The 23,298-nt window shown below is 52.2% G+C and overlaps 3 protein-coding genes across 5 annotated transcripts in view; 1 reads left to right on the forward strand and 2 right to left on the reverse strand.

Moving 5' to 3' along the window:
• Positions 1–953, reverse strand: part of KREMEN1 (kringle containing transmembrane protein 1) — a 68,753-nt gene extending 67,800 nt beyond the window's left edge. Inside the window, exon 1 of the mRNA XM_082698128.1 lies at positions 673–953. Coding sequence (XP_082554254.1) covers positions 673–769 — 97 coding nt within the window. The 5' untranslated portion in view covers positions 770–953. The remainder of the gene's footprint in view (positions 1–672) is intronic.
• A 7,082-nt stretch (positions 954–8,035) lies between these two features.
• Positions 8,036–11,434, forward strand: LOC309847568 (uncharacterized protein C22orf31). The gene is made up of 3 exons (XM_082698147.1): positions 8,036–8,191; positions 8,826–9,275; positions 10,181–11,434. Exons 1-3 carry the CDS (start codon positions 8,189–8,191, stop codon positions 10,616–10,618), a joined length of 891 nt encoding a protein of 296 aa, XP_082554273.1. The 5' UTR covers positions 8,036–8,188; the 3' UTR covers positions 10,619–11,434.
• The window catches only part of ZNRF3 (zinc and ring finger 3), a 160,040-nt gene continuing 147,889 nt past the window's right edge, over positions 11,148–23,298 (reverse strand). For 2 of the 3 annotated variants that reach the window (XM_082698019.1, XM_082698020.1), the window contains 5 exons: positions 21,588–21,698; positions 20,471–20,638; positions 18,582–18,684; positions 16,064–17,830; positions 11,148–14,687 (listed from right to left, as the gene is read on the reverse strand). In XM_082698019.1, the coding sequence (XP_082554145.1) occupies positions 14,647–14,687; positions 16,064–17,830; positions 18,582–18,684; positions 20,471–20,638; positions 21,588–21,698 (2,190 nt within the window). In that variant the 3' untranslated portion in view covers positions 11,148–14,646. The remainder of the gene's footprint in view (positions 14,688–16,063; positions 17,831–18,581; positions 18,685–20,470; positions 20,639–21,587; positions 21,699–23,298) is intronic. The other variant, XM_082698021.1, reaches the window with a different exon arrangement.

A 23,298-nucleotide genomic window follows, 5' to 3' on the forward strand; every position in this document is an offset into this window, starting at 1 on the left:
GTACAGCGGGTAGTCCCGCGACCCGGACCTGCCTCGTGCAGGGCAGGCTAGTCAACTCCACTCATCACGAGGCAGAAATTGCAAGCAGGCGCAGCCGGGAAGCGGGCAGAGAGGCTGGGCGCCCGCTGCGCTCGCCTCCGCACCCGCTCCTGAGCCCGGGGGCGCGGGGGCGTCGCCGCCGGGCTTGCGGAAGGGATCCTGGCTTGGGAGAGTCGCTGAGGGGCTTGGGGAGGGGGTGTAGCGTCTCAGGACGGGGTGCGTTGCTGAGAGACAGGACAGGATCCCGGGAGGTGCTGGGGCAGAGGAGGCATCCCGGCCCAGGGAGTGTCGCTGAGGAACTTGAGCAGGGGGTCCGGGGTCTTGGGTCCTGAGGTGGAGGAGACGTCCTAGTCCAGGAGACATCGGGGAGAAGCTTGGCTAAGGGATCCCTGGAGTAGGTCCTGAGGCAAAGAGGGCGCCCGGGGGGCGTCACTGGGGGCTGGGAATGGGAGTGAGGGGAAGCCCCAGGTTCTGAGGAGGGGGACTGCCTCGGCCGGGGGGTGTCGCTGAGGGGCTGGGAGAAGGAGTCCCGGGAAATAGGAGCTAGGGGGTTGGGCCCCCCACAGGCGGGCTGGCCCGCGCTGCCCTCGGGCGAGCTCGGCGCAGGGCGGGCGCGGGGGCTCGCTCACTCACCGGGTCCCGGGCCGAGGCTGGGGCTGGGCGCGGGCCGGGCTGCCAGGGTGAGCGCGGCGGCGGAGAGCAGGGCGAGGCGGGCGGCGGGCGGCGCCATGGGCCGTCAGTGCGGGGCCCCGGGGCGCGGCCCGGGGGAGAGGGGGCAGCGCGGGGAGCCGGGGGCGGCCATCAGAGCGGGACGCGGGGCTCGGGCGTGGCCCCGCCCCGGCCGCCCGGCCGCCCCGCCCCCGCCCGCCCTCCTTAGCTTTGCCACCGCCCCGGCAGTGCGGGGCCCGCCCGACTCCGCCCGCTAGCCCCCGAGGGGCGGAGCCGACTGCGCAAGCCCTCCCCTCCCGGTGCGCGCGCCGCGCCTGCCACTCACGCTCCAGACTCCGCCCACATCCCCTTCCTCACCTGGGCCCGCCCCCATGGGGCTCGTTATTGGTCCGAACGACAGGGCGGGGCCAGCAGGTAATGGGTGGGGTCCGGCGCTCCGCCTCCGAGTTCCCCCGCAGAGCTTTGGCTATGTTGGAGCGGGACGGGCGCCCCAATGACTCTTGCTCCACCTTCACTCAGGTCGTGACCCACAAGGCGGGCTCAGCCACAGTGGTAATAATCAAAACAACAGTTTGCAAACTGTTTTTCCCTGCTTTGATCAACGTAGCAGTTTTTTAAAAAGGGCGCTCTGGAATCAGAATGTCTGGGTTCAGTCACCTGTAAGACCTTGAGCAGGTCTAAGAAAAAATAGCTCTCTTACCTCAGTTTCTTCATCTGTTAATTGGGAGCGTTAATAGCATACTCCCAAAACTATTGTACTAAATGAGGCAATGCATGAAAACTTCTACACGGGCACAGTAGGAGCTTAGCAAATGTTGAGTTCCTTCCACCATCCCAGTTCTGGCACCCACAAAGGCCGCATACTGAACCCTGGTTCCAAATCCTGTCGCACATCCTTTGTCAACTGGGGCAAGTTTCCTGCTCTGTCGGAGCCTCAGTCATCTGCAAAATGGGAATTAATACAAGGCCGTCACGATTAGATGAGATAGAAGAATGTAAAGCGCCCAACACAGAGCCCGAGGTGGCCCGGGCGGGCCCCCACGTGGCAGGTCTTTTGCCCCCGCCCCCAAGGTCTTCCCTGGCTGCACTCTGGGTCTGTCCCGGGCCTTCCTCCTCCCCCGCACTCCCCCAGGCAGAGGAGATTTTCCTTCTGCTCCCGCCTAAAGCGCCGCGGTGAAGCCCCTCGGGGCAGGTCTGGGCGGCGCGCCCGCCGCTTTCAAGTCCCTGGTCCCGGGCTTGCAAGTACCGGCCTGTGCCCGGCGTGGCGGCGGGAGCTTCTACCCTCGTGTGCTGACTCGCCGCGCCCAGAGCGGGGCTGGGGCGGTCCCCCCTCCCCCCGGCAGGATCCGGGGCCCGCCTTCGGTAAGCCGGCCCTTGCGCCCCCTTGCCCACTACCAAGGTCTGCCTCTGCACAACCTGCTCCCCAGCTGTTTCCAGAGCCGGGTCCCAAAGGTGCAGATACCTCCCACGAGGCCTCCCAATGTTGGTCCCTCTCCACCCACACGACCCAGAGCCGCGGCAAGAAGAGTCTTGTTCTCTCATTGTTTTCAGCCTTTCCCGAGTTCAGGGATCCTCTGGGCTCCTTATTGGTTCAAGAGGACACCCCTCACCCAGTGCCCACCCCCCCAATCCTCCCATCTCACCCGGTGTCTCCAACTTATCCTCTCTCCACCATCCAGGACCCCTCCCATCTCCAAAACCAGCTTCTTCCAGTAGGACCCATGAACTCCTCACCTGTAATATGGGTCCTTGAACATGGAGGCAGCAGGAGCACCTTGAAGGAGAATGAAATGAGAACAGCAGGTGAAACCATCAGCCCAAAGCAGACACTCAATAAAGGCGAAACTTCCTCCATTCAACAAATATGCAGTGAGGAATATACCCAGAGCACCAACAAGACAAGCTGGTCCTTTCCTTCTAGAAATAATGTGAATTTCAGAGAGCAAAAAGTTCTACAGAGACAAGAAATGGTGTTGGCAGAGAATGGTCTGTGAACTGTTTTAAAATAGAGTGCAGGGAAACATTTTTGCAAAGCAGGACACAGCTCTCTACAATTTACAAGGTCCTTTGGCATCTCATCCTGGTTTCTGAGGAGGAGATAGGAAGGCGCAGACAAGAGGTTCAAAACAGGGTTTATGTGGCCAAGTCTGGGGATTTGGGCCTCATGATAGTAGCCTCAGCCTGTTGGGCTCAGCTGCAGGAAATCATTCCTGCTGAGTGGGTGCCAGCCCCTCCCTTGGGTTGGTTCTCTCCGCCTTGTGTACAACCAGAATGGGCTATGTAGTTCGCAGGGCCCGGTGAGAAGCGAAGCTGTGGGGCCTCTTGGTCAAAATTATTAAGAATTTCAAGGTGGCTATGAGAGAGCATTAAACCAAGTGTGGGGCCCTTCTAACTTTGGGGACACTACACAGGTGACACACCCCATGAAGCTGGCTTGTACAACAGAACTCAGAGTGTGCAAGCCCCTGCCCTCACTGGCTGCTATGAGAAACATCCCTCTAGAGCCTTCCCTAGGCCTCCCTCCCCTCTCTTCTAGCTTAAAGCCTAGCACAGGTGATGGAAACAGTGCACAGAGGCTAAAAATACAGCCCAGCGGGTCTAGGTCAGGGCACTTAACAGCTCAAGGTCTTTTGCTCAGTTACGTGGTCCCGGCCCCTGGCAAGAAGAAGCCTAAGATATTCATTTCAATGCTTCACATGCCTCAGTCACTTAGTGGATTTATTTCATGGAAAGAGTGAGGACATTGACTGCAGTCCCTGGGCCTCCAGGAAAATGTTGGTGTCTGTCTGTTTGCCTGCTTGTGCTCTGCAGTCGAGCCCTTCAATTCCTCTGAGGACAGCAGGAATTGCCAAGAAGCTGGGAGAGCTCAGTGGATGGAGTTGAGGGGCTCCTGGAATCTTGAAACCCCAGTTGGAATACTTTGTGCTCAAAAGGCACAATGTTGTGGAGAGAGTCCTAGATAAGGAGCCTGATTCTAATAACAACGAGAGCAAACATTTACAAGGACTTTCCTAAACTCTAGGCAGGGTAGGGTGCTTGTCATCACACTTCACACGATGTTCCCAGTGGCGCTGTGAGAGAGGCACCCTCACTACCCCCCTCAGACAGAGAGGTTGAATGGCTTGCCCAAACGTGGCCCAGTGGTGGAGCTAGGCTTTGAACCCAGGCAGCTGGACTCCAGGACTAGATTCCTACCTTAGGTGGAATGCCGCCTACCTAGGTGGAATTACACCTTAGGTGGAAAACACCTACCTCAGGTAGGTGAATTGCCTGCCTGTCCTTCTGGGGTTCTGGCAACAAATACTTACCGACTGGTCCAGGGGCACAATTAGGGTGAGGCAAGTGAGACATTCATGTCAAGCATACGACTTTAGGCCCAAAAAACTCGGTAATCAAGATAAAGAAATAAATTTTATTTATTTATTTATTAAAATTTATTTATTTGTTTGTTTGTTTGTTTATTTGACAGACAGAGATCACAAGCAGGCAGAGAAGCAGGCAGAGAGAGAGGGGAAGCAGCCTCCCTGCTGAGCTGAGAGCCTGATGCGATGCGGGGCTCGATGGATCGATGATGGATCGTGACCTGAGCCGAAGGCAGAGGCTTAACCCACTGAGCCACCCAGGCACCCCAAGAAATAAATATTATTTAAATAAGTTGTAAAAATATATTAAACATATTTCATAAACATTATTTCAATGCAATGGCTTTTTTTTTTCTTTTTTGACAGGGAGCAAGGCAGAGAGAGAGAGAACACAAGCAGGGGGAGGGGCAGAGGGAGAGGGGGAAGCAGGCTTCCCGCTGAGCAGGGAGCTGGATTTGGAGCTCAATCCCAGCACCCTGGGATTATGACCGGAGTGGAAGGCACAGGCTTAAACGATGGAGCCATCCAGATGCCCCTCAGTGTAATAGCTTTAAGAAGATAAAGGAATGTCCCCCAAAATTCACACTGCATGAAGTATCAAAATTTTAAATGAAAAGAGGATCTCCAAAAAAAAAAAAAAAAAAGAAAGAAAAAAGAAAAGAAAAGAGGATCTCCAGCCTCCGGCTCAGCTCAACAGTGTACTGTTACCAATCCTGTTCGGATTTCTGAGTCCAAAAGCTACTGAAGGGAGACTCAGGAGAAGTAGTGGTTTGGCTTGTTCTGATGGGGACAAGAGGCACGAAGCAATCTGGCTTTGAACGTAATGTATTAGAGGTGTCTATGGGGCATCCAGGTGGCCCCATCTGAAAACTGAGTCTGGGGTGGGGAAGGGATGTCGGTGTGGGCAGGGCACCCTTATTTTGCATACTTGGCCCATGATAGGTCCGCGTCCAGCACATGTGGTTTAAATCACTGGTCCTCTGAGTTTGCATCATGGTTCAGGAATCTTCTCAAATTCTCTCATCCAAAGTTTTCCTCTTCTTTCCTAAACCTTCTACATCACAAACCTCAGATATGTTCCTATCTGGGCGTGGCAGTTTGCTGCTTGGGTGTTAAAATGAAAACATCTTCCGAGGAAATTAAAAACAACTATATGCCACTAGATTTGGGGGCGGGGCATGAAGGGGGAAGAATGATTATGAATTGGCTCAGTTTCCTTTTTATCAACGGACCTTCCAGAAAGAGGATGGGAGCAAAGAGGAATCAAAGAGAAGAAAGGTAGTAGTCAAGGAAAGAAAGAAAGAAGAAAGATTATAGGAGCTAAAAATATGGTGAGGAGAGCTTGGCCAAGCATCAAAGAAGGGCAGATATGGTGGTTTAGATATGTCAGGAAGTACGGCTCCAAGGGATCGTTGGAAAATAAAGGCTATTTAGACTGAGCTCAGCAGAATAAAAAGGCTCATTGGAGAATCCAATGGTGGAATAGGCCTTTCCACTACACAGAAGCTCTACGGCATCATCCCCAGGTGCTCTGGACCAGGTGTTCACAGCAACGGTGGGAACTCTTGCCATAGTTTCAGGACCCTGGACCAAGTAGAGTCTTTCCATCTTGACTTTGTAATTCTGAACAGTCCAAGACCAGTCACTTTCCTTAGTCTACCCTCAGATACTCTCTTTCCTTGCCATCTCAGAAAGCGCGAGATATTCCGGGCAACTCCCATGACCACGGGGAAATTTGGCTCTTGTAAATAGAGCAGTTCTGTGAGATCGAGGAAACTGACAAATGTTTAGGGGAGGTGGATCCTGGGAAAAGAAATGTCATGCTCCCCGAGTCAGACCGGAATCATTCCCTGCTTCAAGAGTCTCCTTGCTTGGCCTCATGAAAGACCCGAGACAAAGCTCATACCAAGTGTTTAGTTACATCACTCAGACTGTGGGCAATAAGGGTTCAAGAAAGGGTCAGATGATTGAATGGGCCACAATAATAATCATATTAATAAGAATATTATTTATTGAGTGCTTCCTCTGTGCCGGGAGCCATACCAAGTGCCTCCCATGCTCTGTCCTATTTTGTCCTCACAGATCCTGGGGAAGGCTCTGTTACTATCCCCATTTCACAGATGAGGAGAGTAAGGTTCAGATACGTGAATTCACTTGCCCATTGAGAGATGGATCTGGGATGTCACCTCGGGCTGATCAACTTGTGCACCCCAAGAAGGTCTCATGTCAAGGATAGGACTAGAACTGGATGGTATGGGGATGGGCTGACCCAATAACAGGCAAAGCATCAGATAGCTCTGAGTAGCTCTCAACCTTGGTTGAGACCTGCCTTTGTTGGTTTACTGGCTTTGGGATCTGTGGCATGGTTCATGAGCAGCTTGTGCCTCAGTTTCTTCATCTGTAAAGCAGGGTTTGGCAAGAGTGCCCAAACTCATGACTGTTGGTGGTATTTCATGAGATGATGCTTGGGAAGTGCCTGGGACAGTGCCTGGCCTATGGCAAACATCCGATAAATACAAATTTTACCAATGTAGGAGGAATAATAGCACAAGCCCTGTTATCCTTGGGTTAGTTCCAAGGAGCATGAGGGTTACCTATTGGGTGTGAGTTACCCTGCAGGGAGAGGAGGCAGATTTTGACTGAAGTTAGAGGGTGAACTGTAGCCAGAAGAGGGAGAGGCAGCACGTTCCTCCGAGTCTGAGCGGGGTCACCTGGCCAGGCATTGAGTAAAGGCCTAGGAAAGTAAATACAACAGATGAGTATCTGGAAAGAGGAGGTGTGAAAGGGGAAGGCCAACCTTGAGAAGGGGAAGGAGAGAAGAGAAACCAAAGAGCTACTCCCAGAATTCCTTTCTTGCCTTACAGTTCCCTTCTGTCCCTGCTCCTGCAGAGCCAAGGCAGACAGTGGCCCGAGAGCCTGGTGCCACCTCTCTGGGATTCACCAGCTTTGAAAGGAGGCTTGCCTGCCCCGTCTCCAGACATTAACAAAGTCTTCCCAGAGACAAACCCTTTTCCAACACCCTGCTCTAAAATCGACCCACCTCTCAGGAGGTGAGGCCCGGGCTCCCCACTGAATGGGCCCCATTGTCCTCCCGAGTGTCTGTGGGTCCAGATGCCTTTGGCCTGGAGGTGGTTCCACCGTGGCCTGCCGTGCGGTCGGCCTGCAGACTTTGATTCACTCCTGGGACAACACTCAGAAAAAAATCAAACAGGCAGCACATACGATTCCAGGAGCTCCTGCCAGACTCATACTCTGTTTTTCCATCCCTTCCCTCTCCTCCCCCTCAGGAGGGAGCCTCCTTTGGCATTTTGTGTCTAAAAACTCAAAACCACCAACAGGACCAAAGCCCCTGATAAGGAGAGAGGCATTGCCCAAGAAGTGTCTTTGTTCCTGTTTCAAGTCCTTGACACTGCTAACAGCTCTAATTACTGAATTTGCCATGGGATGTAAAATAAAACCACATTCCAGAAACCATGTAGTTCTCCCGGGGAGAGACATGGAGGGAGAGGTGCCCAGGGCGACAGGAACGTGTTCTTTCATTTCTGGTCCTTAACCTTGGCAGCTCTTCTGAGAATGTAACAGTACCTTCTTTATGTGCACGGAGAAGGCCACTTTTGCACATGTAAGGATCTATCTCACTACCTGTATCCACAAATACAGTCTTGGTCTTTGACTCCCCCTGAGTGCAAAGCAATGCTTCTTAAGAATGTTAGGACCTTCCTAATTCACTCAAGCCCTTCTGGGGGGGGAATGAGCGCTTCACCAGCTCCTGAGGCTGCAAGCCCCACAAAATAGAACTTCTTCCAGCCTAATTTAACTATAAAATCTGATGATGTAACACCCACCCACCCCCACATCACAAACCAAAGTGACATCACAAATACTAGCGACCATAGGTTCAAAACTGCCTCCCTGTGAGCCAAAAATCTAAACAAAAAGCAATTTGCTTATACATGACTGAGGCAGAGAAAGACAGGTGACTAGAAATATTAAAAAGAAAAAAAAAAAGCAAATCAACAGCAACAACCAAAAAAAAGCAAAAGAGAAAAAGGGAAAAGAAAATACATATTTCTTCCCCCTACTAAGCTAGCTAAAATAAAATTTAAGGCTACCGAAATATGGTAAGGTAATTTTATTTTTTTTATAGATGACATTTCTTAGAAGGCCAGGTCTCTTTAAGGGTGTGATTCTAATTCTGTCCAAATTGTTCTCTTGTTCTCGGCTGCTCCCAGGAAACGGAGGTCCATATCACTTAGTTGGACTTTTGCCTTTAAGGATCCCAGTATTTCCCCGTGGAGCAGCCTTTCTTGGCTCAAGGTGGTCTGGTTAGGAAGTGTGTTCGGGGCTTGGCAGAACTTTTACGTGGTGTCATTTCTGTCTTGCAGCCTGGTCGAGGGGTGGCTGCAGCTCCTATAGGAATCTCAAGTGTTCCCATCCCCATTCCTTTCCTGCTACCATTTCCTAAGCCTTGTAGCAGACTGGAATTGTCTTTGATTCCTTGTAAATGCTCCCCAAACCTCTGCTTCCAGCTCAAGCATTGCCATGTTCTTTGAGAGCCTGAATATCATCATGACCTGGTTTCCCTACTTGGTACAAAAGTACCAAGTACCAAGGTGAGCAGGATATCCGATGGATAGATTTCTGAGAGCTGTGTAGAAGGAACCATGTGTAAAATGCAGTTCATATCAGGCCTGCTAATCTGTGCTTGAGAACTGGTCCTTTTTCTTATTCCTTTCTCTCCCCTTACGATTCTAGCATCCCATCTATGTGAGACGAGATCCCAGGATCCCTGCCTATGGGCTCCGTCAGTCTATCCTACTGAACACCAGGCTTCAGGACTGCTATGTGGACTCACCAACCCTCACCAACATCTGGACGGCCAGAATGTGTGCAAAGCAGAACATCAATACCCCAGCAGCCGGGACCACCTCCTCTTGGGAAGTTGTAAATACTCCCTTGGTGGCCAGTTCCTTCTCCCTGATTAAGTTGGTGCTCAGGCGACAACTGAAGGATAAATGTTGCCCAGGACCAAGCAGGTTTGGAGAAGCAAAGCCTTCAAGGAGATTAAAGTCCAAGGACAATTCAGCAGAAAGAGCCATGCCGCGGGGCAGAATAAGACATTCCATCAGTTCCAAGGGCAGGCGGCCAGTAGGGCAGCATCCTGGCTCCCCAAGGCTCAGGAAGCCAGCAGGAGGCATCAACAAGGTACCTGTTAGGATGGCTGGGGGTGGACAGAAACTGATGGCTTCGGAACAGGGAAATGCAAGGGAGGGAATGCTTAATGCTTATGTGATTTATCCCGGGGGAAGGAAATCCTAAAGTTAAAGTCAGGATTGTGGAGGTGGGGCTGGGGGCAGCTGCATGAGACAGTGGAGAGAGTACCACATCTGGGCTTCTGCCTTTTACACTCTGCCTAGTTCTACAGGAGGATAGCATAGCTTTCATAAACACTGGACATGAAGGGAAAATGAGGGAGGGAAAGGCCTGGAGATGGGTGGTGCCCTTAGGTACACACACCTAAACACTGGAGGTGAGCAATGTATCTTGCCATGAACTTCCACCTGGGGAACCTGGTGTCCAGAGAGGCCCATCACTCCATGGACCTGTCAGAGCTCAAAGGGCACCTCAGAGCAAGGCCATCCCGCCTCAAATCCCAGCTCAAACTATAATTGAAGACAACTGTGGGTTTAGCCTCTTTGGTCTCTGTCACCTACAAAATGTGGAAAACATCCCCCCCTCCATAGGGTTTCATGAGGATTGAGCTAATATAATAATGCACAAAGTTTTTGAACAGAGCCTGGCACAGAGTAAATGCCTAATATCCTGTGTGGCATTCAGCAAAGGACACTGTGGTTAGGAACCTTCTCACCGTGCCAGCTTCGGCCAACCAATTTCAGTTTCCTTGCCTTTAGAATGGTCTCCTGCTGAACTTATGGGGTTTATGGGCAATGCATGCAGTGGCGTACATGAAGGAATTCGGGGAACCAGAACACGCTAGACAAATGTTGGTGGTGGCTGGAACCAAGACTCGGGGACACAAATCCCAGATAATTATTCTGAGCTCCCTTCTCAAGTTTTAGCTTTGACTTCTCTGCTTTCTTCCTGGCTAGAGTAAAGAAAGTTCAAAGGAGAAAAAAGTAACCGCCCGCCAAGATCTTGAGAGCAGATATGCTGAACATGTGGCTGTCACCCAAGCACAGCCTGGGGACACTGGGACAGCCGCCTGGAAGGGCCAGGCGTTGCTTCCCGAAACCAGAGAGAGAGAGCAGTTGTCGGAGGACAAGCTAATCATCCATGGCCTCCCCGCAGAGGGTTACAGGGCTCTGTACCACTCGGTGGTCGAGCCGATGCTGTGGAATCCTTCCGGGACCCCCAAGAGGTACAGCTTGGAGCTGGGCAAGGCCATCAAACAAAAGCTCTGGGAGGCTCTGTACAGCCAGGCTGCCACTCCTCTAGGGGCTCAGGGCTCGATGCCTGGCCGGAAGCAGCTGGGGGTCCATGAGGAGCCTGTGCCCAAGAAGTGGCCCAAATTCAAGAGAGAGAAATAGGAACAGGAGCTCACGGGTTTAGGATATTGCTATTCTCTGCTAGATGTCTGAAAAATAAACACCACTTTGCACCTTCCACATAATCTCAGAGTGCTTTACAAATTAGTAACTCCTGCCCTGGGAGGTAAGACAAATGGGTAGGAGATTCATTTCATACTGATGGCCCTTCTCTACTCTCATAAATAGGTCATGTTGAGGGCTCAGTGCTTGGGGGTCTCTTGGCCTTCCGAGGTAGGAAAAGGCCAGGCAGACAAAGTCAACAGCCCACGTTCCTTATTTTTAAAAGTGGACTATCTTTCCCTCACTGCTTCCACATAGGGCTTAGCAAAACAACCCCAAGGACATTACCCCACATGCTCTCTGTCAGAGGCTCTCTCATGAAACCACCCCAGGCCCCAACGACATGAACTCTATGTTACCAAGAGAAGAGATGCTACAGACGCATACATGAACAAGAAGTTAAAGGTGCTCTCTCCTAGGTGGGATCTATAGACCTTTACCAAACAGAGCAATGACAACATGTAACACGTACTTGATAAAATTGTATTTTTTTTTACAGTCATTTGTACAATTTGTTACAAAACCATAGAAGACTACAACTTGTTTGAAATCATTTTTGGTCGGCAAATATGCAAAATCTGTGTGCAATTATCATGTATTTACAGGGCCTCATGTTAGTCATTTTCAATGATTATTCCAACAATGTCACACTCTCAACAAAAGACATGGCTTAAGATAAATATATTAGTAAATAAATATTCTGAGAACATATTTCCATAAATGAAATGTGCTGCTATACATATACAGAATATACATAAGTTGTTTTCTAGCCTTTAAAACATTAAAAAAAAAATGGTAATGTTGGTGAAGGAGCCCTTAGACCATTTTATTACAAAATCTTTACAGCAAAGTCTTTACAAAATATCTTTTAAGTGCTATGGGAGCAATTAAAAAAAACATTTTAAAATAGTGTCTTGTTAGACCAACACAATAGAGTTTATATAAAGAATAGAAAAAGGCAGGTCTGTTTAAAAAATAATACTCTGATTAGTAATTATTTTTTAGACCTCATTTTTTATTAAAAGCATTAGTCCTGCATGAGCTTTGAGTAGAAACTAGCAGCACATAAGGGAGGGTCTGAGTGGTGGGACAGCAGATCGGGCTTTATAAAAATGGCTTGGGTTCAAGAGAGGCGGGAGATTGAGAGAGAGCCAGCGTAAAGAGGTACCTTGTTGATCAGAACTCCCAAACCCCTGTTTTTTTTAACTGGTTCCAGTACTCTTTAGTATACATGGCTGTCCTATACCCAGGGCTGGGCCATGGGACCAGGCCTAACAGTCACACTCTGGCTTGGGGTGGGGGTGGAGGGCGATAATTCTCCCTGGAAAATGTGATGCTCCCAGTTTCCAAGACTATATGACCCCAACACACCCCTGAGAGGCCATTACTGGAGTCTTGCAACTTCAAAGACGACATTTCTTTCAATTTGAACAGTGAGGCAGGAATATAGCTGGTCACTATACTCCGGTGACCTCCCTGTCTGGGCCAATACAAACTCGAAACAATGGCTGATATTTAAAGTTTTAACATTTTCATTTTTCTGCTTCTACTGCCCTGCAAACTACAGAAAAATGTGTTTCTTTTTGCTATCCATTATTATTGCTCTTTCCAATGAAAATTGGACACATTTATTTTAATAAGCCCCGTGGAAGCCACATTACCTACTCCTCTATTTATTGCTTAAGGCTGTTGAGGAGTAGTTTCCCAGACAGGCTAAAGAAAGCCACTTTGGGGGCATGGTTTCAGACAAAGGAGAGAATATGCACTCAAAGGCATTAAAAACAAAACAAAAAACAAAACAAAACAAAACCTCGAACAACAACAAAAATCTCAACAATGAGAGGCTGCTTTTTTTTTTTTTTTTTTTTTTTTTTTTTGTAGTTCCTGTTAGAAGCCATCCCCCACCCCACCCCTTCCCTAAAACCACGGAATGCGAGCCGATCCGTTGTCTGTCCTCAGCAGCTGCTACTCCTGGCCCGAGAAATCAAGGCGGGCCGGATCACATGTCAACAGCTTAGGCCCTTCTCACACCCTCGCCAACAGGTGTGCTGGGCATAGACCCGGGGGTGGGGGGCGGGAAGCAGCCCCCAGGGGGCTGTACCTCAGAGGCCAGAGGACAAAGCTCACCGTACTGAGCTCCTAAATGGCAACTGCTTCGATCGTTTGAGGCTGGAATTTCTTTCTGTCAAAGCCTGGCTAGAAGGAGGTAAATTTCCTCATCACGGGCGGGATTAAAAAAGAAAACAAAAAAAGATTGGGATACAGTGAGATTCTCAGTCAAAAGTATTCTTGTCTGGACCCTGGCCTGACTGGAGAAGGGGTCATCACTGTCGTGGATGGCAACCCTGGGCGGTCTCTTACTTCCCCACTATACTTAGTGGATGGGGTTGGGGGGGGGGCTTGAGGCCGCGAGGTTCCTGTTCTGCAGATGAGCTTATCAGATGACGATAACTGAATAAAAATGAATGAAAGTGGCCAGAGGAGTTAGTGAACACAGGGGCTAATGTGATTGGTTTCTTCTAAAAAAGACTTGGAAGAACAAGTAGTACATTGGACAAAAAAGATGACAGTCCCTGATCTGAAATAGCTTTAAATAGATTCTCCCTTTTACAATGGAAACACTTTTTTTTTTTTTTTAAACGGTTTGGGTTTTAAAACTCTCTCTCTCTCTTGACAACAAGAACAGCAAACGTTTGGAAAATATACAAAAACCTACCCTTTGGGGCTAAACTATCTGATAGTCTCTTTCTCTGTCTCCTGGAGAATCGATACATAATAGTGCATTAGGTAGAAAAGATAGTAGACATTTGCAGGCGAGATGAGCCATTTCGGCCATGAGGCAGAGGGCTGAATAACCCCAAAGCAGTGCTTCCAGAGGGAAATGTATCATTCAAACAGAGCTTGGTGCTGACTCTGCGGGGTCCCCAGGAAGGCAGCCCAAGGACACTGGCTGCGCCCACACAGACGCCTGGGCGCAAGCATGCTCTAGCGCCCTCTGTCCCTCTTCTGGATTACTGAGAGCACTTTCCACCCCCTAGACACTAAGATCGCAAAACTACATTCCTTCCAGGTGTCTGTCCCCACACACCCCTTCAAACCATTTCTGCAGCCAGGGGCAGGAAGCCCGAGTTCAGGATTGGGAACTCTTGTCCTCTGACCTAAGACAATGACCCAAAGGGACAGACCGAAGAACACTGGGCTGAACTGTCCCTGTCACCCTGGGGCTGGCGTAGTGATGGCCTGTACCAGCTCCTCAGAGCTGCAGACCTTCCGCCCTATCCCTAGCTGTTCCCGTCAGCTGCCTACAGGTGTGGGATGGAGAGGGCATGGCTTCTGAGAAGACCCGAAACTTTGTACGTTGGGATTTGCCACAAGAAAGAAAGAGGCAGCATTGCATTGTTCCTCAGAGTTTGTACCCATATCAACTAACTTTACTTCAAGTTTCTGGTTCATTTTCTAAGGCAGGTGTAGCCCTGAGCTTTTCAAAGGCCTGAGCTCCCTCCAGGGAGACAACAGTATCTACACATGATATGGTTCAATTAATGCAGCAGTGATTTCTTTTTTTTTTTTTTTTTTTCAGCAAAAGTTGGCGATTAGGGTTCTTTAAAATATATATTTAAATAACTTTTTACATTTACATATAATATCTTAAAAAACAAAGCAGAGAACTCAATCCCACACACCTTGGGACCCCAAGCACACACACTTTACAAAACAGAATATACCATGTTATCAAAAGAGGCAAAAGACTCAGAGAATTTTGTCTGTTGGTTTGTTAATGGGGGGTGGGAGGCAGTTTGCCACAGGTGGCTCACATTTTGGGTTGAGAAGGAGGGCTCTCTTTATTACCACTTTTGTGTGTTTGTCAAAGCTAAAAAAAAAAAATCTTTTTTTTTTTTTTCCTTAAGGAAGTCAGAGCTTGGAGTCTCCATATAGTCCCCATTTCCGTGTAAGAGTTCCTTCTGAGCTCAGGCTCCTGTGCCACTGTCTGCTGGGCGAGATCTCTGTCCTAGAGAGAGAGACACACACATACAAATAAATCATCAAGGGGACAGAACTGGCACTGGAAACCCTGGGCACAACACACAGGGGTCCAGGTGGGGGACTTGGGTGCCCATCCCTGGTGTCACAGGCTCTTAGGGAGCGACAGCTCAGAACACCAGACGGACCGTGTATACGGCAAAGGAAGGAAGGCACGGGTGCCTCCCAGACAGCCAGTCTCCCTCATCTGGATGGGCAGAGACTTCTGGAAGCTCTTAGGTAGCATGAACTTACAACATGCGCCATCAGGCACTGCTGCAGGCACTGGGAAGAAGAGAAGACCCCTTCCCAGAGCCCACAGACCTCAGAACAAAGTAACCTCAGACTGCGTTAGCCTGGGAAGTGAACAAGGCCTGTGACAGTGACCCTGGAGGGTGGAGGGCATGATTTCAGCCAAGATCTGGAGAAGCAGCTGAGAAGTGTGGAAGCTGGGATGAACTTGTCTTGTTAAGGAAGCAGGTCAGAGGCCACAGAGAGTTCAAGGGGCAAGGAGATTGAGTGAAGCAGGTGGTGGCCTGAGGGCAGATCATACAGAATGTGGTGAGGAGTTCACCTTTTTAAAATTTAGAGGTAGTGGCAAGTCATTGAAGGGTTTTTCAGTGTAAAGACACATTTCAAAAAAGACCCACATGGCTCCCATGCAGAACAGAAGGCCAAGAGCAGTGAGAGACCAGTTAGGCCACTGCTTTGGCCGCAGAGAGAGGAGATGGGCCTACTGAGGAGACGGCAGGCGGGGACACAGAAGAGAGAAATTAGGGATGTGCTTTGGAAGGAGAAAGTGTCGTGGTGCTACTCTAAGGTGCTGGATTGTTTATGACTGACACAAAATGTTGGAAACTTTATAGCAACTTGATGAGGTCTGCTGAATGGAATGAAAATCCTGGAGTTGGATTCTGCACGTCCTTTGCTAAGCTTCACTTTTCTGGGGATTTGATTTTCTGAAGGGGGTGGGGGGTGGTGGTGAAAAACCAGCCCACAGGGTCCCCACAGCAGGCTGAGAAGCCCAGGACACTGGAGTCTGGAGGGCAGGGGGTGCTCTGGGAGAGTGTGGGTTTGGGCCCCGAGCATCTGGGTGAAGAGTCTGGAGGGGGGGGGGCATGAAGAGGGAGGAGTCTGAGAGGGCAGCAGTGGACAAGACTGGGCAGGATGCTTGTGAGGACCAGGGGAACAGGAGGCCTAATGGGTCTGGAACGCAGAGGAGGACCGGGGTGGGCACAAACTACTTTGGAAGTCATCAGGTACAGACGGCCTCTGAGGTCAAGGGCACAGAGAAGTCACTTAGAAAACAAGCAGCGGAAAGAGAAGGACCCCCGACTCTGACCTCCGGCCCCCTCCTACTCTCACCTGCAGCCTCAGGGGCGGTGGCACTGAACTCCTGAGTGTCCTGGGGGGCACCAGGGAAGGTGGCCCCGGGGGCTTCTGCACACTCCGGAGGGCAGCTGGGCGAGAGCGGAGCCCTGGCCTGGTGGCACAGAATCGGCTCGTCTTCCTGGGTGGCTCCTAGGATGCAGTGGGGTCGCAGGGCATCCGGGCCCAGTATCCCACCCCAGGGGCCAAGGCCATGGGTCCCTTGGCAGTCCGAGGGCAGGCCTAAGTTAGAGTCCACATCCTCCGGAATGATGGGGATGCGCTGGCTCAGGTCCCAGGCTCCTGGGGGGCAGCCGGGTGGGGGCTCCTGGGCGAGCGTGTACTGCACACTGACCGAGCAGTCCTCCACGCAGCAGGTGCGGCCCCCGCCGCTGCCACGGGCCACCTGCTTCTCTTCATAGAAGCAGCAGGGAAGGCCCTCGTATTTCACCCCATCTGTCCTGGGCAAATGGTCCGGGTGAAGGCTGTACAGGCCCTGGGAGCTTCCCGGCTGTACCTCTCTGCCCGTGGGGCCACAGGCCTCACAGAGCGGGGGGCCCAGGAACAATGTGCTGCCCCCGGCCACTCCACCGCTGGGCTCCAGGGCGGAGGGCTGGGGCTCACAGCAGCAGGCACACGACAGCCCCTCGTGGGTCCCCTTCCAGGTCCTCCTGAGGTCTGGGGCCGCCCCAGGAGAAGCCTCAAGCCCCACTTCTGAGGTAGAGCTAGCGGGCCCCCTGGGCTCCAGGGAGGAGTTGCTGCTGTAGTTCATCTCTAGGCTGCAGGTGGATAGCTGGTCCCCCGAGGGTGAGGAAGGGCCGGGCCAAGGCTCTGCTCGCCCAGCACCTTGACTGTGGGCCACCGAGAGGTCCTCAGGTGGTGGGGAACCCTCAAGGCCCAGCATCGGCCCCCGGGCCGAGCCGCCCACGGCCCCCACCTCGCTGGCACGGCAGGGGCTCCGGCTGCGGTAGATGAAGGGGTCGTAGTCGCTGCTGAGGGAGCTGCGGAAGGTGGAGCAGCTCCCGTACACACCCTGGTTGCTGACTTCAGTGCAGTCCACCACCGAGTCGCTGGAGGAGCAGTGACACTGGCCGGAGCTGCTGCTGCTGCTGCTGCTGCTGCTGCTGCTGTCGCTGCCCGGGCCGTCGGCCAGGTAGCCGCTGCACACCGAGCGGTGGCCGTGGTAGCAGCTGAAGCTGGATGTGCTGCCGCTCTCCAGGTGCGATGGCGGGGCCATGTGCACCATGGTGGGGAAGAGCAGGCTGCTGCCGCTGCTAGACGCAAAGGCACGGGCCGGGCCCCGGGGTGCGAGGCCAGCCGGCGCCTGGCCCTCCTGCTCCGGGTAGCTGAGGCCCCGGAAGTAGTAGTGCTGGTACATGGTCTCATACTGAGAGAAGCAAGCTGCCTTGGAGAAGCCGCGGCCGCTGAACTTGGGCCTGCGGAAGGGGTGGGCTGGGGAGTAGGCCCGGTGCTCCAGGCCACAGCGGTGAGGGGCCAGGCTGGGGTCCAGGTGGAGGGGTGGGTAGCCACGGATGTAGGTGGGGGTTTGTGGGGAGTAGAGGCTCTGCTCCCCGTGCCGGTCCATGGTCAGCAGCGTGACGGGGTTCCCGTGGGAGTCCATGCTCGTGCGGGTGGGGTAGGCCGGGATGCCGTTGGTCCTGTGCACGCGGCCGGGGTAGTGCACTGGCAGGATCACCCTCTGCTGCCGGCCGCGTGCGAGGCTGCTGGTCTCCACACACACGGCAGTCGGGTTGCCCTTTTGCTCTGAGGAAAGGCAGGGGACAAAAAGTCAGTGGGGCCGGGGACTCCTGTGTCACAGGCCGGAGGGATCAGTGAGGGCGGGGCACGAGGCAGCGGGCTCAGTCCCACACCCACGTGGCTGGGGTCAGGACTTGGGCCCCTGCCGGCTGTCTCCAGACCTGGCCACACAGGCAGAGGCTGGCCCACGCCCCCGTCTGCAGGATGGTCACACCTGGAAGGGCCCCTCTCCCGCCTGCCCTTGGCTCGGAATGAGAAAGATGCTCACAGAGCATGCAGACAGCCACAAAGACACCAAGACAAAAGGCACTTTCCCTCTCGGGGACAACAGCTATCCTGAGCACAGCCTGCACTCCAGGCCTGGTATGCTGCTATCACCGGGGGGCAGGAGCAATACCACGACCCCGGCCCCTCATGCTCACCTACTGTGGCACGGAAACAGCACCAGGGTACTGGGCATGGGAGCGCCATCACTACATTTCCTGCTGGAGAGACTATGGGCCTCGGGCCTGCAGAGGCCAGCCGTTTTGCTCAAGGTCAGGAAGCTGGCTCATGTGAAAGCCAAAATGTGAACTTGGGGCGATTCTTCAGGTCAAGCTCTCCTGGGGCTTGGGGCCAGGTGAGCTCCACTACCCTGGGCCCTCCTCCAGGTCTGGAGGGCAATGCTCATTAACTGTCTATAGCACATGCCAGACTCCTGCTGAGCACTTGGTAGGGAAAGACTGTGCCACAAGAGGGGGGAGACGGTGACAATTACCTATGATGTTGTGCCGACAGTGGGGGCAGGTGTGGTGCTGCAGCAGCCACGGGTCCACGCACTTCCTGTGAAAACGGTGAGTACAGGGGATAACCCGCAGCTCCTGGGAAGGGAGAGAGGACACGCAGCCTGAAGGCGGGGCCCGGGTGGACAGCAGTCCTGCCTTCAGCCCCATGCGTGCTTCCTTTTGAGGAGTCCAGCATGGCCCGAGAAGCCAGTACCAAAGGCTTCCTCTTCAGGCCCATCCCTGTCTCTAGCTGCAGGTGGACACCATGCCCCAGAGTCAGCACCCATGTCTGGCTTCTAGGAGGAAGCCCCATCCACAGTCCTCAGCGTTCAGGAAGGGAGCACACCGAAGCGGGGTCCTTTCCTGTTTCCCAAGGAGGGCATTCATATTCATGCCATACATGAGGGAAGACCAAAGCCAATGGCTTCTGCAGCCCTGGGCCCCCAAGACCTTATGCATCTCTGGGATGGTGGCTCCCTCCGGGCCCTCTAACTGGGGGTCAATAGAAAGGAAGGTGCCCAGGACTTGGAATTGACAGGTGCAGCAGCAAAGGGGCAGAGCTCTCCTTTGCTGGACCCTGAGTACTCACCCAAGAGAACATGGTTTATAACATAGCAGCCTATGTAGAAAGAAGGTGATGGGGTTTTCTGAGGCATAACTAGCTATGGAGTTCCTGAGCCAAAGTACCCCTCACCCAAGTTTGCGAACGTGACTCTGCTTTTTCATGCTCTGACCAGCTCAACAGAATAACACTCAACCTAATACCTAACGTTGTTCCTGACTGTGGGAGAGTTCTACCTGTATTTTCTCATGAAAGCTCCATGATCACCTGAAGCCCGTGTCACTCTTGGGCCCATGTCCCAAGTGTGGGCACAGAGAATGAAATCACTGCCCAAGATCACAAAGCTAGAACCTGCCTGGGCCAGGACTAGAATATGGGAAGTCTGAACCTAAAGGTATTCAAGACTCTTAATTTCAAGTCCTTTGCAAAAACTCATTTTCACCCCACAGGCTACACGGGAACAGAATACATCGGATGCCTGCAGCTGATTCTGAAGTAGTTTGCTCCCTATTCCCCAAAATGTGTGTGGATGCACGCCTCTGCCTGTGAGGAGATTAAGCAAGCATGGCACGATGCTAGCAAAGGGTGACTGCGGGCAAATGACACATCATTCACTGTAGGACTCCTGCAGCTTTCCGGAAGGTCTGACATTTTCAGGATAAAAAGTTAGAAGAAGGGGCACCTGGGTGGCTCAGTCGTTAAGCGTCTGCATTTGGCTCAGGTCATGATCCCAGGATCCTGGGATCAAGCCTCACATTGGGCTCCCCGCTCTGCGGGAGGCCTGCTTCTCCCTCTCCCACTCCCCCTGCTTGTGTTCCCTCTCTCAGTGTCTCTCTCTGTCAAATAGATAAGTAAAAATCTTAAAAAAAAAAAAAAAAGGCTAGAAAAAAAAGGGGGCCATCACATCCCCTTGCCTCCCAAGTAAAAACAGCCAGTGTTCCACACAGCTTTGCACAGAGAGGTTTCTTTTGAGTCAGTGTCTGCTTTCAGAAGAGTGATTCTAAAATTAAGTCAATAGGTGTCAATGTTCTTAACACCAGACCTTTTCTGGCCTACCATATGTTTCTGATCAACTTCTGAAATGCCATGGGTGGAAGCTGGGCCCTCTGGAGAGAGTGTATCTGAGTTGTGGCCACCCATTTCCCAGGGTGAAGAGCAATTAGGATGCCTCCGGCCACGCCCCTGGGGCCTAGCCATCACCCTTCTGCTCCTGCAAAGCTGTGGGCAAAGACCTAGGGCCCCATCCTTCCAGGCTGTGTTCGCCTCTGCTGACCTATCTACCTTGTCCCCAGTCAGGATGGACCCTGACTCTGTGCTTACCTCTCCGTCGATATACTTCTCCAGGCAGATGGCGCAGTCGGACGTCGAGCTGCTGCTGAGTGTGTCCAGCGCCCCACAGCTCCCCTCCCGGCGCCCCTTGCTCTTGGAGTTGAACTTCCTGGTTTCCATCTTCTCCAGAGCCTGCACAGCCAGCCTGTTCATGGAATTCTGTGTGGCGGAACAGACCGTGTTAGGGTCTGGGATGTACTAACAGTGTAGTCACCCCTGGAGCCATGGCACCCAGTGCCCGGGGACGGGCACAACGCTACAGGCTTCTGAGTGGGTGCTAAAAATTCAGACTGCCGTGACATGGGACTTCCAGACTCCTGAGGGTCAGCGACTTGAACCCAGGCTTCTGCCAAGTGGTAGACCCAGCAGAGGTCGACTTCAGTTAGTTGGTCAACTCTGCAAGAGTAATTCACCTGCTCGATGCCTCGGGTTCCCCCTCTTTACACTGAAGAAAGTTCCGAGGGCAAATGAGACAATTGCTGGGCAAACACACCCACTGTTACGTTGGGCTAATGACCACTCTCGCTTGGTGAGTAGTCGGTGAGTCTCGCACAGACTGTCTGCCAGCATCCACTGTCTTTCCTGAGAGGTCACACTACACACGGGATGGTCTAGATTCCCGCTTATCCTCTCCATCAACCTCTGCCCCCAAATCCTGCCTTTCTACAAGCATGGTGATGTGTCGGGTGGAGCAGGAAAGTGGCTATTCTGTTCACTGGGAATCGTCTGGAGGGCTTGGAAGATGCAGCTTCCGGCTCAGCAGGTCTGGGGTACAGCCTGAGAGTCTGCATTTCTGCCAAGCTCCCAGGGGATGCTGCTGGTGCCCAGATTCTATCTTAGGAGCAAGGCTCTAGGGCTCCACGTGAACACTTAGGCATTTCATGAGAAAACCTCCCAGCTAGAAGCCTCCCAGTTGCTTGGCCTTTGTGGTTCTGGCCCTTCTGGAATAGAGAAGACACAGGGTGATAAGCTTTGCTCTCATTTTGCTCCATCTCTGCTGCTCCCGGTGTGCTGGGACCAGGCGGTGGACCGCAGGCCCCCATCCCCCAGTTCCCACCTGGGACAGGGCGGCGGGCACCTGCGCTCATGGGCTGCTTGGGGCTCTTACCTGACTGCGCCGCTGTTTCAGCTTGATTTTGACGAGAAGGATGAGGCAGACCAAGGAGACCACGACGAAGAACGCCAGGAAAATCCCCATGTCGAAGTACTCTGTGGGTTGCTGGAACAGAATACACACCCGATGAGTCACAGGTCTCTTCAGCCTGGAGATCGGCGCATGGGTCAGGTCAGCCCCGGTTGGGATACGACTGGGGTGACTCAGGTGTGTCTCTCCCCTTGTTTGCAAGCAACACCTGGGGTTCTGCTAACCTGCACACGTGCTGTGCTCCCCGGGCCCAGACAGCCCCCTTTGGTGTGGCGGGGGCAGCCTGCCCAGTCCCAGCCAAGAGCACGCCTGTTGGAATGCCCAGCTCCCCGTGGAAGAGCGCAAAGTTCGCCGTAACCAGTAGGAGAGGCCCATCCAAATAAACACAAATATCATATTTATGGGACAAAGGAGTGAGTGTCATGTTTTGAGGGAACAGTGATTACTAACCATATAATTAACGGTTTACAACAACTCAGAAAATTGTATGCTGCTTCCACAATATCAGCTTCCACTACAGTGAGTCACATTCAGCAAAGGGCTCGTTTTTCCTTTAAAAAGAAGCCACCAAAGGCTGTTCTTCTGCAAATCCCTTCCACTTTGAGTCCTTACCTTTTCCCCAGGGCACACTGCTTCCAGAAACCTTGAAGCCACCTTGTCTAGGACATGCAGTTAGCCAAGAGGATTAGAGTTTTGCTAATTGAATGCTATGGGTATCTAGATGCTTTGTGTGTACAAAGAGTCACCCCCTATACATGAATATTTGTGATATGGAAATAAACCATATATATGTATGTGTGTGTATGTATGTATCTCTCTATATCCTGTCCCAGGTTCCCAGAACCTTCAGCCTGAGGTTTGGGCAGAAGATGCCTTTTAAGAGTCACTGGGCAGCAGTGTCCCTTCGACATGCTCCAGAGAAGCCACCGTGCTATTCAACAACCGCCTAGAAGGCATAAACTTCAATCCCAGTTGAAAGCTAAGTGCTCCAGACTCAAATACAAGTTAGGGCTTTTTAATAATGCAATTTGCCTTCTGGGAAGAAAGAACTACACTACCAGCATTTTTCTCTAGTCTGGGCCAAATGGAAGGAGGGGGACACAGGAAGCTAGGGACTCCTTCCTTCACTCCTCCCAGCCTTTCAGGGGGAGGTGGAATGGAAGAGAAAGAAGGACAGAAGCTACCAAGAGGGAGTGCCGGGCGGAAGATACCAGAGACTCTTTAGCACAAAATCTATTCCTGGAAGGTCTTCTCGAATCCTCTCTAAAGGAACACGTGTTGTGGGGGGAGTTCGTGGCAGGCTCAGTCGGTTAAACGCCTGACTCTTGACTTTGGCTCAGGTCATGATCTCAGGTGGGGACGCTGAGCTCCGCATGGGGCTAAGGGCTCCGTACAGAGTCTGCTTGAGCCTCTCTCTCCCTCTCTGACCCCCACCTCCCGTGTGTGCACGCTCGCTCGCACTCTCTCTCAAATAAATAAAATCCTATTAGAAATAGGAGTAATATTTCTCCTTGGCCTCCAACCTGAAGTCTGATCTAAACTGTAGGAACCTAGGCTGCATTAGCATTTTACACGAAAAGAAGACTGCAACAAAAGCCGGAAGCCCAAAGGGAATAAAGGCTTGGGGAGCAGCAGAGAGGGCACAGGGCGAGGCTGGCCGTGGCCGATGGAGGCT

Source organism: Mustela nivalis (assembly GCF_964662115.1).
Source record: "Mustela nivalis genome assembly, chromosome: 14".
Lineage (NCBI taxonomy): Eukaryota > Metazoa > Chordata > Mammalia > Carnivora > Mustelidae > Mustela > Mustela nivalis.